This window comes from Neofelis nebulosa, chromosome 10 (assembly GCF_028018385.1).
Source record: "Neofelis nebulosa isolate mNeoNeb1 chromosome 10, mNeoNeb1.pri, whole genome shotgun sequence".
In the NCBI taxonomy this organism is placed as follows: Eukaryota; Metazoa; Chordata; class Mammalia; order Carnivora; family Felidae; genus Neofelis; species Neofelis nebulosa.
This window is the reverse complement of record NC_080791.1, coordinates 56,395,019-56,409,808: the sequence shown is the minus strand read 5'-3', so window position 1 is coordinate 56,409,808 and position 14,790 is coordinate 56,395,019. Positions and strand designations below refer to the sequence as shown.

General features: G+C 42.6%; 1 protein-coding gene across 2 annotated transcripts in view; it reads left to right on the top strand.

Annotated features, from left to right (window-relative positions):
• The first annotated feature begins 2,616 nt into the window (after positions 1 to 2,616).
• Positions 2,617 to 14,790, top strand: part of UVRAG (UV radiation resistance associated) — a 302,745-nt gene continuing 290,571 nt past the window's right edge. The window contains exon 1 of one of the 2 annotated variants that reach the window (XM_058690352.1): positions 2,617 to 2,944. In XM_058690352.1, the coding sequence (XP_058546335.1) occupies positions 2,828 to 2,944 (117 nt within the window). In that variant the 5' untranslated portion in view covers positions 2,617 to 2,827. The remainder of the gene's footprint in view (positions 2,945 to 14,790) is intronic. The other variant, XM_058690351.1, reaches the window with a different exon arrangement.

The following is a 14,790-nucleotide window of genomic DNA, read 5'->3' as shown; positions in this document are numbered from 1 at the left end:
CCACCCCGGGGACCCCTCTATAGGCCCATTTTCTTAACTTGTGTAGTGGGTTGGATGATCTCCCTCCCTCTCCTCCGAAAATGAGTCCATTCTCTAAAGCTGGAACCTGTGAATGTCATCTTACTTGGAAAAAAGGTCTCTGTAATTAAGGATCTCAAAACGAGACCTGGATTATCTGCGCGGGCCCTAAATCCTAAGACAAGTGTCCTTATAAGAAAGAGAAAAGAATATGCAGGAAGAAGAAAAGACCATGAGAAGATGGAGGCAGAGGTTGGAATTATGCAGCCCCGAGCCCAGGAGTATCTGGAGCCACCCGAAGATGAAAGGGTCAAGAAAAGATCCTCCCTTAGAGCCTTCTAAGAGAGGCCCAGCTGTCACCTTCATTTTGGGCTACTGGTCTCTAGAACTGTGAAAGAATACATTTCTGTTGCTATTGTTGTAAGCTACTTAGTTTGTGGTAATTTGATACAGAAGCCTAAGGAAACTAACACAGCTTGGAAACAGAAGTGTTTTCTGTGAAATTCCAACAGATTTTGGCATGCCACGAGTTGAACCAGATGAGATTTGGGATTTCCTAACTAATCCCTTCTCCACAAACACCTGACCACACCACCCATGAGGAACCACTCGATGCTTCAGAATTGGAGACAGTGCAGCATCCATGTTAGCCAGCTCTGGGGTCAGAACCAAAGAGTGTTCAGGCTTCTGAACACCCAGGAAAGATAGCATGCTTCCCTTTTATTTTATTTTTTTTTTAATGTTTATTTATTTTTGAGACAGAGAGAGACAGAGCATGAGTGGGGGAGGGGCAGAGAGAGAGGGAGACACAGAATCGGAAGCAGGCTCCAGGCTCTGAGCCATCAGCCCAGAGCCTGACGCGGGGCTCGAACTCACGAACCGCGAGATCGTGACCTGAGCCGAAGTCGGACGCTCAACCGACTGAGCCACCCAGGCGCCCCATGCTTCCCTTTTATTAAACTAGTTTTAGTGCAATTATTGTATGTGAGCGCTTCTCTGGCATTTTGCATATGTTGATTTACTTAATCTCTACAGCAATCTTATTATTTTACAGATGGGAAAACTAAAGCTGAGAGCGAGGAACTGGCTTGTCCAGGAACACATAGCTAGAGAGTGGCAGAGCCAAGATCGCAAAAGTGCCTGATTCCTGTTGTGTCTGATTCTAAAACACTGTGTTCTTTCAGCTATGTCAGTCCAGGTGGTGGAGAAATTCATAGTCTTGGGGGCGGGGGGCGGGGAAGGCAGATTGATAGCCTGCAGAATGACTTAATGCTATTTATTATAGAAGCAATCGCTATAGATGCTATCATTATGCTCAAGGAAGTCTTCCTGGAAGAGGCTGCATTTGAACTGGTTTTTCACTAAAAAACAAACATATACCGGGGCACCTGGGTGGCTCAGTCCATTAAGGGTCTGACTTTGGCTCACGTCACGATCTCACCGTTGGCGAGTTCAAGCTCCCTAGGCTCTGGGCTGACAGGGCGGAGACTGCTTCCGATTGTGTGTCTCTCTCACTCTCTGCCCCTCCCTCGCTCATGCTGTCTCTCTCTCTCAAAAATAAATACACGTAAAAAAATGAAAACAAACATACACTGATTATCCATCAGGCACCGGAAATCCAGAGATGAATGACAAGGTCCTTTGGCTCGAGGAATTCAATGTGTGTGTGAGTGTGTGTTACACACTTATTAGAAGACAATGCAATAGAATAGTAAGAAATATGGTAGAGGCAAGATTCCTAACTCAGGGTCCCAGAGTAGATAAGGGAAGACTTTTGGAAGAAGGGACTCCACCAGCAGAGGAGATTTGATGGGCAAGTAGGCACTAGAAGGTGAAAAGTCGCACAGGCTTTCTAGGGATAGCATAAGCAACACACTGGTAGAGGTGAAACAGCGTTTTCTGGGTGCCTGGCACACACTGTGTAGCGCAGCGTACTAGTTAGTGGAGTGCGAAGAGGGGAGTGGACTTGTGGGTTGGAGTTGCTGACGGAAGAGCAGGGACTGCCCGACAGGTTTCTGGTCTCAGCGCATCCTGCGTGGTGACTTGTCGAACGATAAAATATTCTTTCTCAATGCTCGCACGGTCCTGCGAACCCCTCGGGAAAAAAGGCTGCTCAGAGAACTTGCAACAGTAGCCCAGCCTTCGCGACCCAGCTGGCGCCAAACGGGTCCCCGCCGTCCAAGGGGAGGCCGGTTACCAGGGCAACTAGGTTCGGGCGGAAGTGGCTCCGAGGACTGACTCTCACTTATCAGGTGACTCTCCTGCCTCCTGCACGTGACAACAGAGCCCAGGCGCTCGCGCTACCTAATCAGACCCCGCCCCTCTTTCCCTGTACTGACAACTGACACCAGCCTAGAGCAATGGCCCTTGCGGATCTACCAGGAGACCCCGCCCCACGGTAGTGAAAGAACCAATTAGACTGGGGAAAAAAGAAGCAACGCCCCGGGTTTCACCCCAGCTTGACAGACGCAATTTAGGCCATCCCCGGGTCCCTCCGCCCCGAGCCCATTCCGGCCGTCGATGGACAGCCCTTCTACCCAATAGCACACCCCTTGGCCGTCGTTGGGTCCCGCCCCCGTGGCAGCACAACCAATGAACAAACCAGGTCTCGGCGGGGTGGTGGGGGTTGCACTGCGGTAATATGGCTCTTCCTTAGCCCGCGGCCGCGGCGGCCGGAGGTGGGGTAGAGCCGTCCTGCCTCTCGGGTGGCGGGTTTCGGGGCTGCAGGGGCTCGGCGGGTCGTGGCTACGCTGTGGTGGCGGATGCCGGAGGAGCGCGGGCCCCGCCGCTCGGCGGCCCCTGGGTCAAGATGAGCGCCTCCGCGTCGGTCGGGGGCCCGGTCCCCCCGCCGCCCCCGGGCCCGGCCGCCGCGTTGCCACCAGGTTCTGCCGCGCGGGCCCTGCATGTGGAGCTGCCCTCTCAGCAGGTAAGCCCGCGGGCTCGCGATGCTCGGTAGGGGGTGGGGTGGCAGGAGGCCGGGGAGGAGAGCCCGTGGGCGGCGGGCGGACCCTGTGCCAGCCGGGAGACCCGGGCGAGTGCCGGGGAGAACTCGGGGGACCGAGGACTTCAGGATTGTGAGGCGAGGGAGCCAGCGATGTCCGATGCTCTGGGAGATCCCCGAGTCCCCCGGAGGGATCCCGTTACTGGAGACCGGCTGCAAAGAGACGAGAAGAGACCCAGTGGAACTCCCTGGGGGCCCCGGCCTGAGCCCGCCTCTCCCCAGCTGGGGTGCTGGGGATTCCCTTGCGCGGACCCTCCTCCTCATTCCTCCTGGGAAGGGACCCGGGGAAGCCCGGGAGTCACCTGAGAGATGGGGAAAGCGCTTTTCCTTTCTCTACCCACTTGCGGAGAAACCAGTTGGTACTCTTTCCTACGGGAGAAGTTGAGGAATCTTTATGGTTTCTACCGTTTACTTTTCATCTCCTTGTTATGAAGTACTCCCCTCGGCTTCCCAAGAGAAATCCTTTGGGGCTTTGGGGTTTCCTTCCTGATTCTCAGACCCCCAAGGATCGCGTTTTAGCAATTTAGGGGCGCCTTCCTCCTTCATTTCCTCAAAGGACTCCCCGTGGAAGGAGGATCTGATGTATATGTTTGTGTCTTACCCCATCCTTTAGCGGGGGTTTTGAGGGCTTCTCGGGTCCACATTGTAAGCGGATAATGAAGAGAGAGCACTGAGCTTGGGGGATCTGACACAATTCTCGGTGTCAGCCGTATGTCTGTATGGTACTTCTTCCCTCCACCTCTCCCTTGCCAGGAAAGGACCTTTCACCCTCTCTCGTATTCCTGTTTCCATGAAGAGGACCCAAGGAAAAACTGTCAGTTCCTGAGACTTAACCATGTAGGATTTGTGCCAAGGGCTCAATGGCCAGTAATTCATTTCATCCTGACAGTTCTATGAGATAGCTGTTTTTTATGATTTCCCGTTTTGTAGTTCAGCAAACTGAGTCTCAAAGATGGAAAATCCCACGTCCAAGGCCTTGCAGTCAGGAAGTGCTGAGGCTGGGTTTCACAGTCCAGCGTTGGGACCCTGTAGCCCGGGCCCATGGCTGTGTGCTTGAGACTTGAGAACCTTCGCACAGGATGGAGCACGGTCCTTCACCCTGCATTCAACTACCCCTGCCCTAGTACTTAGGAAAGATTCTTAAAGAAGAAAGCAGAGTTTGGGGCAGGGGGTGGAGGGGAAATGAGATGGGTTTGAAAGCAGGAAAAGTAGAGGGGGTCCTAAAGCGGAGAGCTGCACTGGAGGTCTTAGCTGCACTGGCCACTGAGCTGAATTGTGTGCAGAGGCAGGACTTTTTATGTGGGAGAAGAGCATTTAAAAGCTGGGGTTAGCATGTGCCCTAGTTTTGTGGTGCTGTTGGGAAGCGAGTTGGTGGAGAATATTAGGGGTTTGAGGGTAGTGAGGTTTGGATTGTATTTATGAGGTCCTGGGAAAGATTAGAAGTCTGGCAGGGGAAGACTAACCTTAGGAATGAGCATTAAATGTGAATTTTCATGTGTGTGGGGAGGTGGATTGTGAGGATGGATACTGAGAGAGGCGATGGTGGGCACTGTTGGGAGCAGCCTGGAGAAATCCTAAGTATTGAGGGCCAAGAGGGATTTAGCTTGGGGGAGCTTTGGGAAAATGTGGGATTAGAAAAGAGGAAGCATCATTTGTTGCATAGAGCATGTTCTCTGATAACAGTTCACAGTTTAAAATGGGGGAAATAGCTCAACTGTCCGTGGAATAAATTTAACTGCATTTGTAAGCCTTTGTCAAATTTTTGGATTTGTGCCGAGGAATACATAGTGGCTTAAGTGTTTAGCTGAATGCCATATGAGCTCTGAGTATGGTATTTACAGCTTTCTGGGGGTGTCATCCTTCTTGAATTCTTGGAAGGTAGCCTATATAACAAAAATACTTCTGCAGTTGACGTTTTTTTTAGTTTTGTGGGTCAAAGTGCCCATATAATGAAAATACTTTTACTTTTGCAACTGACGTTCATTTAGCTTTGTGGGTCAAAGGGTTCAGGTTTTTAGGGTGTGAGTAACATTTAAAAAATAAACATTTTTGTAAAAGTGTTATCTGTATAAACTGCACTGATTATTTAGCACACAGCTTGATGAATTGTTGCAAAGTGAACACAGTTATATAACCATCACCCAAATTAAGGAATACAAAATTATTAGCATTCCAGAAGTCTTCTTTATGTTCTCTCCCATCTCTACCTTTTCTTTCTCTCCAAAGGAACTACTAGTCTGATTTCTAACAAGAGATCGGTTTTTGCCTGCTCTTGAATGGTGTATAAACGCAAACGGTGTATCATGCAAAGACCACATTTTTTTGTGGTCTTCTTTGTCTGATTTCTTTTGCTCAGTATTGTCTGTGAGCATCATAGGATGTGTGTGTATAAGACTTTTTTCCTTTTAGCATTGAATTCATTGTCTTGTTGTTGTTGTTGTTCCATGTGGCTTTTGCAAAATTTAAAAAGTTTAGATAAATTGGAAAATCAGTTGATAACTTTCTTTTAAATGACACTTTGAAAATTGTGTCGTTTTACTGGATCCCATGGTATTTGATAAGATGTCAGTCTTTTGAAACAAATAAGTAAACACTGTTTTAGGATTTGTGTTTTAAAGCTGATTGTCTCAAAGCATAGATTCAGTGGTTCCCCCAGGCTGCTTCTTGGCATTGTTGACAATTTTGAGTGGGTAGGTCAGTCTGTGAGATGTGGAGCCACATCCATAGCTTGTACCCACAAGGTACTAGGAGCACCTGTCCAGTCCTGACAGTCAAGAATGTCTTCAGGGGCTGCCAAATGTCCCTTAGAGGGGCAAAATTACTCCTGATTGACAACCACTGTTCTAAGTATATTTTCATCTTAGGGTAGACAGTCTCCCTGCTATTTTGTACTCATTTATTTCAGTTTTCATTAAGTCCCATTGATTCTCATGGCTGTAATGTTTAAAATGTTAATTTACTGTATTAGTTTTAAAGGTATTGGAATCACCTTAATCTGCCTCCAGGAAAAGACTTATCTGTTTTGCTCAAAGAAAGCCCACAAAACTATGTATAAGACCCAACTTATTTTTGTCTTATTTTATTTTATTTATTTATTTATTTATTTTTTAAATTTTTTCAACATTTTTAATTTATTTTTGGGACAGAGAGAGACAGAGCATGAACGGGGGAGGGGCAGAGAGAGAGGGAGACACAGAATCGGAAACAGGCTCCAGGCTCCGGGCCATCAGCCCAGAGCCTGACGCGGGGCTCGAACTCACGGACCGCGAGATCGTGACCTGGCTGAAGTCGGACGCCCAACCGACTGCGCCACCCAGGCGCCCCGATATTTTTGTCTTATTTTAATCCACTTGTCGTTAAAAAAAAAAGTTTAGTTAAGGCTGCATAACTCCTGAATCTTTGTCTATGTGAGTAACTAGTCCATAATTGTCAACCTGTCTGTGTCAAATGGGACTACTTACTACTTAATCTTTGCCTCCTTTTGCTTCTGTATGATCTTACTTTAATTGTTAATTTAAGCATGAACTAGTCACACATTTTGAAGACTGTTTTTGATCTTTAATTTTTGGTTGAGGTTTGTAATTAGTGAATATAAGCTCATCTGAAGAATAACTTCCTTCACACGCTTAAATTTAGAGTTTTGAAATAAAATTTTGTGTTTTGTGGTAGAGGCATTTAATACGTCCTAAAAGTTTAATTGAGAGCACTTCTTTCCTCCCCAGAGTCTTCCTCACTTGAGTCTAACCTAAACTACATTTCTGTAGATACTCAGAAATGGGTGGTTTTTTAGTAATTGTTCAGTGACCCTTCCAGGGGGCCACATATTCCTTTAAGAATTTGGTAAAAGCTATAGACACCTTCCTTAGAAAATGCACTTACATATGTAAGTGCAGTTTTGCATGCGGTTTTGGTTTTCTTGAAACATATGTACATGGAAACCCCAGTTTCAACAGCCCTGAACTGGTTTATTCCTTTCCTTTAAAAATTAAGAAAAAATTTACTACTTATTATTTGTTTTAGACAATCATCCATGTCAGTGTATATACATCTACCATACTTTGCATAATAATATTGCACACCAATATTGATGTGTTATGTGTTATTACTAATAAAAGTCCCCAGTTTATTCAGTATTCCTTAGTTTAAAAAATTGGGGTAAAATACACATTACATAAAATTTGCCATTTTAATAATTTTTAAGTGTGTATCTCAAAGGCAGTTATGACTGTTTGTGCAGTCATCACCACTATCTATTTCCAGAAATTTTCATCATCCCAAACAGATACTGTACCCATTAAACAATAATTCCCCATTTCCCCCTTCTTCCAGCCCCTGGTGAACTTTGTTGTGCTCTGTTTCTATGAATTTGCTCATTCTAGGTACTTCATGTAAGTGAATAATACTACAGTATTTGCTCTTTTGCGTATGACTTATTTTCAGCGTAATGTTTTCAGTGTTCATCCATGTCGTAGCATGTATCAGAATTTCATTCCTTTATAAGTCTAAGTAATACTCCATTATATGTATATACTGGATTTTTTTTTTTTATTTTTTAAGTAAATTGTACATCCAGCTTGGGGCTTGAACTTACAACCTACTGAGTCAGCAGGAAGCCTGTGCATTTTGTTTATCTATTCATCTGTTTTTTTTTTGTTTTTTAACATTTATTTATTTTTGAGACAGAGAGAGACAGAGCATGAACGGGGAAGGGTCAGAGAGAGAGGGAGACACAGAATCTGAAACGGGCTCCAGGCTCCGAGCCATCAGCCCAGAGCCTGACGCGGGGCTCGAACTCACGGACCGCGAGATCGTGACCTGGCTGAAGTCGGACGCTTAACCGACTGCGCCACCCAGGCGCCCCTATCTATTCATCTGTTAATGGAGCTTTACTATTTACCTAATGACCTTTTTCTGTGCCAGGATATCATCCTGAATACCACATTATATTTAGTTGTTCTGTCTCCTTACTCTCTTGGCTGTGACAGTTCCTCAGATTTTCCTTCTTTTTGATGACTGAGACAGTTTTGATTACTGATAAGGTATTTTGTAGGATGCCCTTATATTGGAATGAGTCTCATGTTGGTTTTTTTCCCCCCCTCATGATTAGACTGGGGTTATGGGTTTTGGGAGGAAGGCCAAGGAGGTAAAGTGCCATTTTCATCTGGTCTTATCAGGTGTACATACTGTTAACATGACTTATTACTATTGATGTTAACCTTCATCATCACCAGCTGAGGTAGTGTTTGGTTTACAAACACTGCTATAAGGTTACTCTTTCCCGCTCACTCTCCATACTGTCCTTTTTGGAAGAAAGTCACTATGCACAGCCCATACTTGAGGAGTGGGGATTCCTGTTCCCTCTCCTGAAGGGCAGAATATCTACATAAATCATTTGGAATTCTTCTGCATGGGAGATTTGTATCAGTAAAGACTTCTTTCACAGATGAGGAATCTAAGGTCTGGGTAACTTTTTCAAAGTTACACAGTGTTAACACAGGGGCAGTTAAGGTCTTTGATTACCAGTTGCCATAGACACCTACTCTTTGCAGAGCGCTGGCTAAACACAGAAGTTTTAAGTTACCTGAAGGTTCAGGACCATGATGCTTTGTAGTTTATTTCCCACAGCACCTCACCAAACACTACTGATTACATAGTAGGAGCTGTCTGTGTATTTTTATTTTTAATCTTTATTTTTATATGAATCTTTCCTTTGAAGACCTTTACAGCCTAAAGAGAAGAAGGAAATGGGATTGAAGCACATACAAGAAAAAAATGGTAGAAGCATCCAAAAGCTTTATAAAGCTTAATTTAGCCATATATGATATATAGTTCCCTCTTATGTGTTTATTAGATATCTTACTGTTGGTAATCTAATTTGATTTTTTTTTTTTCATGTACTTTCAAAGAAATCTGTTTTGTTGGTAAGGCCACTAAAGGCAGAGAGAAAGTTGTATCTTATTAGGAACATATGCCTCCTGCAGCACAGTACTGTGCTATGTACGTTCATTCCTTCCACAAATATTTATTGAGCCCCTTACTTGTGACTCAGATTTAAAACATGTATATAAAATAGAATGATAGCAATTTTTGAACTGCTTTGGCTCTTGTAAACAAAACTATATGAGGAAGGTTCAGAAACTGGAAGAAAATCAGCAGTCTAAAAATCATTTTTATATGACAAAATACATTTAATTAGGATTTTTTAATTTGTTTGTTTCTTTGTTTTTCTTGTGAAAATGTTTAGTTCTCCTTTGAAAGGAAAAGCTATGTTCTTATTTAGTGTTTACTTTAAAATTTCTCCACAGGATCACAATTCTTAACTTTGTGGCAGAAAATTTTTGAAGTGAAACTGACTAGAAATAGAGCAAGAGCAGAACTGAAACTTATAAGTTGGGCCTGAAGTGTGTAGTGAAATGAAAAAACAAATTAGGTTTTCGTAGTTTTAAAATGTGTACTTTTGATATCTGTGTATTTTTACCCATCAGCCTTATTACTACTGTGGGGAAAAGGAAAATTTGTCATTTTCAAAAATTATTTATTTTTGAGAGCGCGCGTGAGAGAGTGGTAAGCGGGGAAGGGCCAGAGAGAGAGGGAGACAGAATCCTAAGCAGGCTCCAGGCTCCGAGCTGTTAGCACAGATCCCCACGTGGGGCTCAAACTGACAAACAGCGAGATCATGATCTGAGCTGAAATCAAGAGTTGGACGCTCAAGCCATTGAGCCACCCAGGCGCCCCTATTTGTCATTTTTAAAGCACTTTAATGAATGCAGTAACAAACCATGGGTATTTTAGAAAAATTAAAGACAGGTCTATGTTAAGAGAGGAGTTGAAACATTTTAGGTTTTATACTTTGTTATAGGTCTAATGACACCGTAGTGTCTCAGGCAGAGTTAAATGTTTCTAATTCCTTGCATCAGTTAGCAGTTAGACTATATAGGTAGAAGAGTGCGTGCAGCACAGAAAACTTGACATTGGAATTTTTAGAAAACATAATTCATAGTATACCTTGTTGGTTTAGTATTATACAGTCTTGTTTTCCATCTTACTTTGAGATGGAATCTTGAATTTGAATCATAGAAGTTTACAAATGCAAACTCTGAAGCTCTCAGAGGTGAAGAAACTATTCCCCTGGCCATACACTTGGTCATCTGTTTATTCTCTTCCTGAAGGAGTCAGTAAAGATGATTGGTTTAACAAATGTGAATTGAGTGCCCTGTTGTTCTTTTAGTGACAGATACCTGACCAGAACCTGGGTGTTGGGAGTAGTTCTACTGTGCTTGGCTGGGTGTTTGAAAACTTGTTTCTTAAACTTATCTCTGTGCTTTGTCACGGCATCTCCATATCTCTGGGGATTTTAGGCTAGGACAGAAGTGGAAGAAAGGCTGTATTTTAAACTTCTTTTTACAGGCAGAATACTCAGGCTCCACCCCCACACCCCTTTTATGGTGTGAATTAGAATGAAACTTTGGAATATCCCTCTGTATTTTAAGTGATCAGTCTTCCTGTTTTGTCTTTGGGTACTTACCATGCCTTTCCTTTTTTTTAAAATGCCTATCCTTTTTTGAGTAGTCCACTTAAGAATTCCTGATTCTCTACCTCTTTAAATTTCTGAAACAGCAACATCTGGTGATTGTGGGTTCTTTGATGTCAGGAATTTCATTCTCTGTAATATTTGACGCTGATTGCCACAGACCTCATTTACTAGAAATGTTATGAGGCATTGAAAACTCTAGTCAAGTGCGTTTGTTGGTTAAAGGCTAAGCCAGATACTGTTAAAGCTGAGCATTAGAGCCTAGCACTTAAGCGGCTCAGTTTGGTTGTTGGTCCATTGAAATATCTGGCATTTTTCCCCCCCGCCATGGTTTTTAGAATATCCTGAAAGAAACAGTCTGATTTTTTTGAGAACAGTAGGGAAAATCAGGAAGTGGAAACTGGCAGTTACCTTTGGCTTTCGTCAGTAGACTCCAGGGTAAGAAAAAAGGGAAGATACAAATAAGTAAAAGTGGCAATCAGACTTTTATGATTTTTTTTTCAGGAAAAACTTGGTGTTCTTTACCATGATTATACTTTTTTTTACTAGGGGTTTTACTCTGAACTATAAGTAATTCATGTTATGTTAGCCTCTATTGAAAGAGGAAAACTTAACTGCGTCAGCCATTTATTCAACAGATATTTATAAAGTATCCTTTTTGAATTATGCTAGGTATGTGATTAGAAACTGTAGGTCTTGTGTCCTCCAACGTGCTTATGTCTTTCAGAGGATGTGAATTTTTCCTGTCACAATTCCAGTCAGTTTGATCAGAATACAGAAAAACTAAACGTTTAAAAAAAAAAGCAACATGAAAGTAACTTTATTTAGAATCATGAAAAACTTTTTTCTTTAAATTTCTGAGAGAGAGAGCGAGAGTGAGAGAGAGAGAGAGAGAGAGAGTGAGCATGGAGGAGGGGCAGAGAGACAGGGAGACAGAGGATCTGAATTGGCCCTGCGCTGAGAGCTCCAGTGTGGGGCTCAAACTCATGAACCATGAAATCATGATCTGAGCCAAAGTCAGACTCTTAAGTGAGCCACCCAGGCGCCCTTTTAAAAACACTTTTTTTTTTTTAGCGTTTATTTAGTTTTGAGAGACCGAGATAGAGCACGAGTGGGGGAGGGGCAGAGAGAGAGGGAGACAGAGAATCCAAAGCAGGCTCCAGACTCTGAGCTGTCAGCACAGAGCCCAACGCGGGGCTCGAACTCATGAACTGTGAGATCATGACCTGAGCCAAGGTCAGATGCTTAACCGACTGAGCCACCTAGGCGCCCCTAAAAAAACTTTTTTAACCTTGATTGTCTACCTTAATGAATAGAATAATCTCATTAAATTGGTACTGCTTTCATCCACTAAAATGTTAATATCCAGCTATATATGGGAAGCAGCAAGATGAAGAAGATTTTCTAATTTTTCATTTTGAAAATAGATCACAAAGCAAGATAGGAAAGTAGGCTGTGGGTACGCTACTCATTACAGGTCTAGGACATTTTATTGTATTTATTTATTTTTATTATTATTATTTTTTATTGTGAGAGAGAGAGAGGCAGAGAAAGAGAGGGAGAGAGAGAGGATTCCAAGCGGACTCTGTACTGACAGTGTGGTCATGACCTGAGCTGCAATCAAGAGTAGGACGCTTAACTGACTGAGCCACCCAGGCGCCCCTCCAGGTCAATGTATTTTATAGCACTGTGCTCATTATAGGAGAGAGTTGATCCCAACTTTATAGTAGGTATAAAGATTTAATTTATAGTAGGTATTTCAGGCTTGTTTTCATGAATTGACTTAATGGAGTTTATTCTACTTGATAGGTATTTCATATAAACAGTTGTCCAGGTATTCTGGAGTGACTAGTTTACTTTCGATATCCATATATTTCTATCAAAGACATTAGTTTGATTATTAGATGGGGACACTAGAATTGCAGAGTTTCTTAATTGTACCTTAGCTGCATTTTTGATATTATATTAACTTGGCTGTTTTAAAAATTTTTTTTTTTTTTTTTTCTTATTTATTTTTGGGACAGAGAGAGACAGAGCATGAACGGGGGAGGGGCAGAGAGAGAGGGAGACACAGAATCGGAAACAGGCTCCAGGCTCCGAGCCATCAGCCCAGAGCCTGACGCGGGGCTCGAACTCACGGACCGCGAGATCGTGACCTGGCTGAAGTCGGACGCTTAACCGACTGCGCCACCCAGGCACCCCAACTTGGCTGTTTTAAAACTATCTAAAATTACTAAAAATTATTGCTCATGAATATTGTATGTTCAAGAAAAGGTTACATGTATCAATATCCTCTTTATTTTTTTATTCTTTAAAAAAAATGTTTGGGGCACCTGGGTGGCTCAGTCGGTTGAGTGTCTGACTTCGGCTCAGGTCATGATCTCACAGTCCGTGGGTTTGAGCCCCGCGTCAGGCTCTGTGCTGACAGCTCAGAGCCTGGAGCCTGCTTCCAATTCTGTGTCTCCCTCTCTCTCTGCCCCTCCCCTGCTCATGCTCTGTCTCTCTCTGTCTCAAAAATAAATAAAAACATTAACAAAAATTTAAAAAAATGTTTTATTTATTTATTTTTGAGAGAGAGAGAGAGAGAACACAAGCAGGGGAGGGGCAGGGAATGAGGGAGACATAGAATCTGAAGCAGGCTCCAGGCTCTGAGGTGTCAGCACAGAGCCCAGCATGGGGCTCAAACTCACAAACTGTGAGATCATGACCTGAGCCAAAGTCGGATGCTTAACCCACTGAGCCACCCAGGCACCCCTATCAATATCCTCTTTAATGAGGTAGCAAAATATGCAGTGTATTTTAGGTAAGTTATATATATATATAACTTATATATATATATAACTTTATATATATATATATAAAATTAAATGGATACTTAGAAGTAAACATAAAACCTCTTAAGATTAAAAAAATTAATTGATATTAAATTCCTGCTGTGTACTAAATATTGCATTAGGCTGGTGTACATCTTTCTTCAACTTCTCTTATTGTTGGAATACCAGAATATATTTGATTGTAATTTTATATCATTTTCCTTTTTTCATTTAATGTGCATTTCATTTTTGTGATTTCACAAAGTCTGTTGTTAGATATTATTACAATTATTTTAACATGAGGTATAATTGGCATATAACATTAGTTTCAGGTATACAACATAATGATTTGATATTTGTATAATTTGTGAAATGACCAGCACAGTAAGTCTAGTTAACATCTATCACCATATGTAGTCCTCCTTCTTTTCTTCCTCCCTCTCTCCCTCCCTCCCTTCTTTCTCTCTTTCTCTTTTCTTTTTCTTCACTTCACTTCACTTCACTTCACTTCTCCTCTTTTCTTTTCTCTCCATGTCTAGTGTGGGGCTTGAACGCATGACCCCAAGATCAAGAGTCTTATGCTCTACTGACTGAGTCAGCCAGGCGCCCCAGTCACCATAATAGTTACAAAAAAATTCTTGTGATGAGGACTTTTAAGATTTACTCTCATAGCAACTTTCAAATATTCAATACAGTATTATGAACTATAGTCACATTACGTTCCCGTGACTTATTTATTTTATAACTGAAAATATGTACTTTTTGACCTTTTGACCCCCTTTACCCAGTTCACCCCTCCTCCACCTCCATTTTTACAATTTCTTACAAACAAATAATCATTCCTTTAATATGGTGTGGTGGGAAGACTTGTAAAACTGGTTCAGGGAGTAACTAAGGTACTTTGGGAAAAGCACTTTGGTCTTCGGTTCTTAGCTTTTACAAGAGAAGATTGGAGAGAGATTAGATTATTTGTATCTCTAAACATTTTAAACCTCTGTGCCTCCTTTTTCTCAGTTGCCAGTTGCTTTACTTTGGTCCCGTTGTGGAATTTTCATTCCGCAAACACCGTGTTCAACTCTGTTCCGTGCTGTCCTTTGTTCAGCAGTTATTTTTTTGAGTTTCTACTATGTATACCACAGTGGTGAAGAATATGGCTTCTAGAGCCAGACTGACTGCTTGGGTTCAAATCCTGGTCCTTCCATTTCTTAGCTGAGCAGTCTGGAAGTTACTCGATCTCCCTATGCCTCAGGAAGGCTCGAATCAAATGGGCATAATAGCACCTACCTTGTAGGGTTGCTGAAAGGATTAAATGAGTCATAAATTTGCTTAAAAAGGTGCTTGGTACAGAGTGCTCCAGAAATGTTAGTTGTTGGCTTCTATTGTTATTACTATTACTATTTGTTAGGCATTGTCCTTGCCATGGAGGG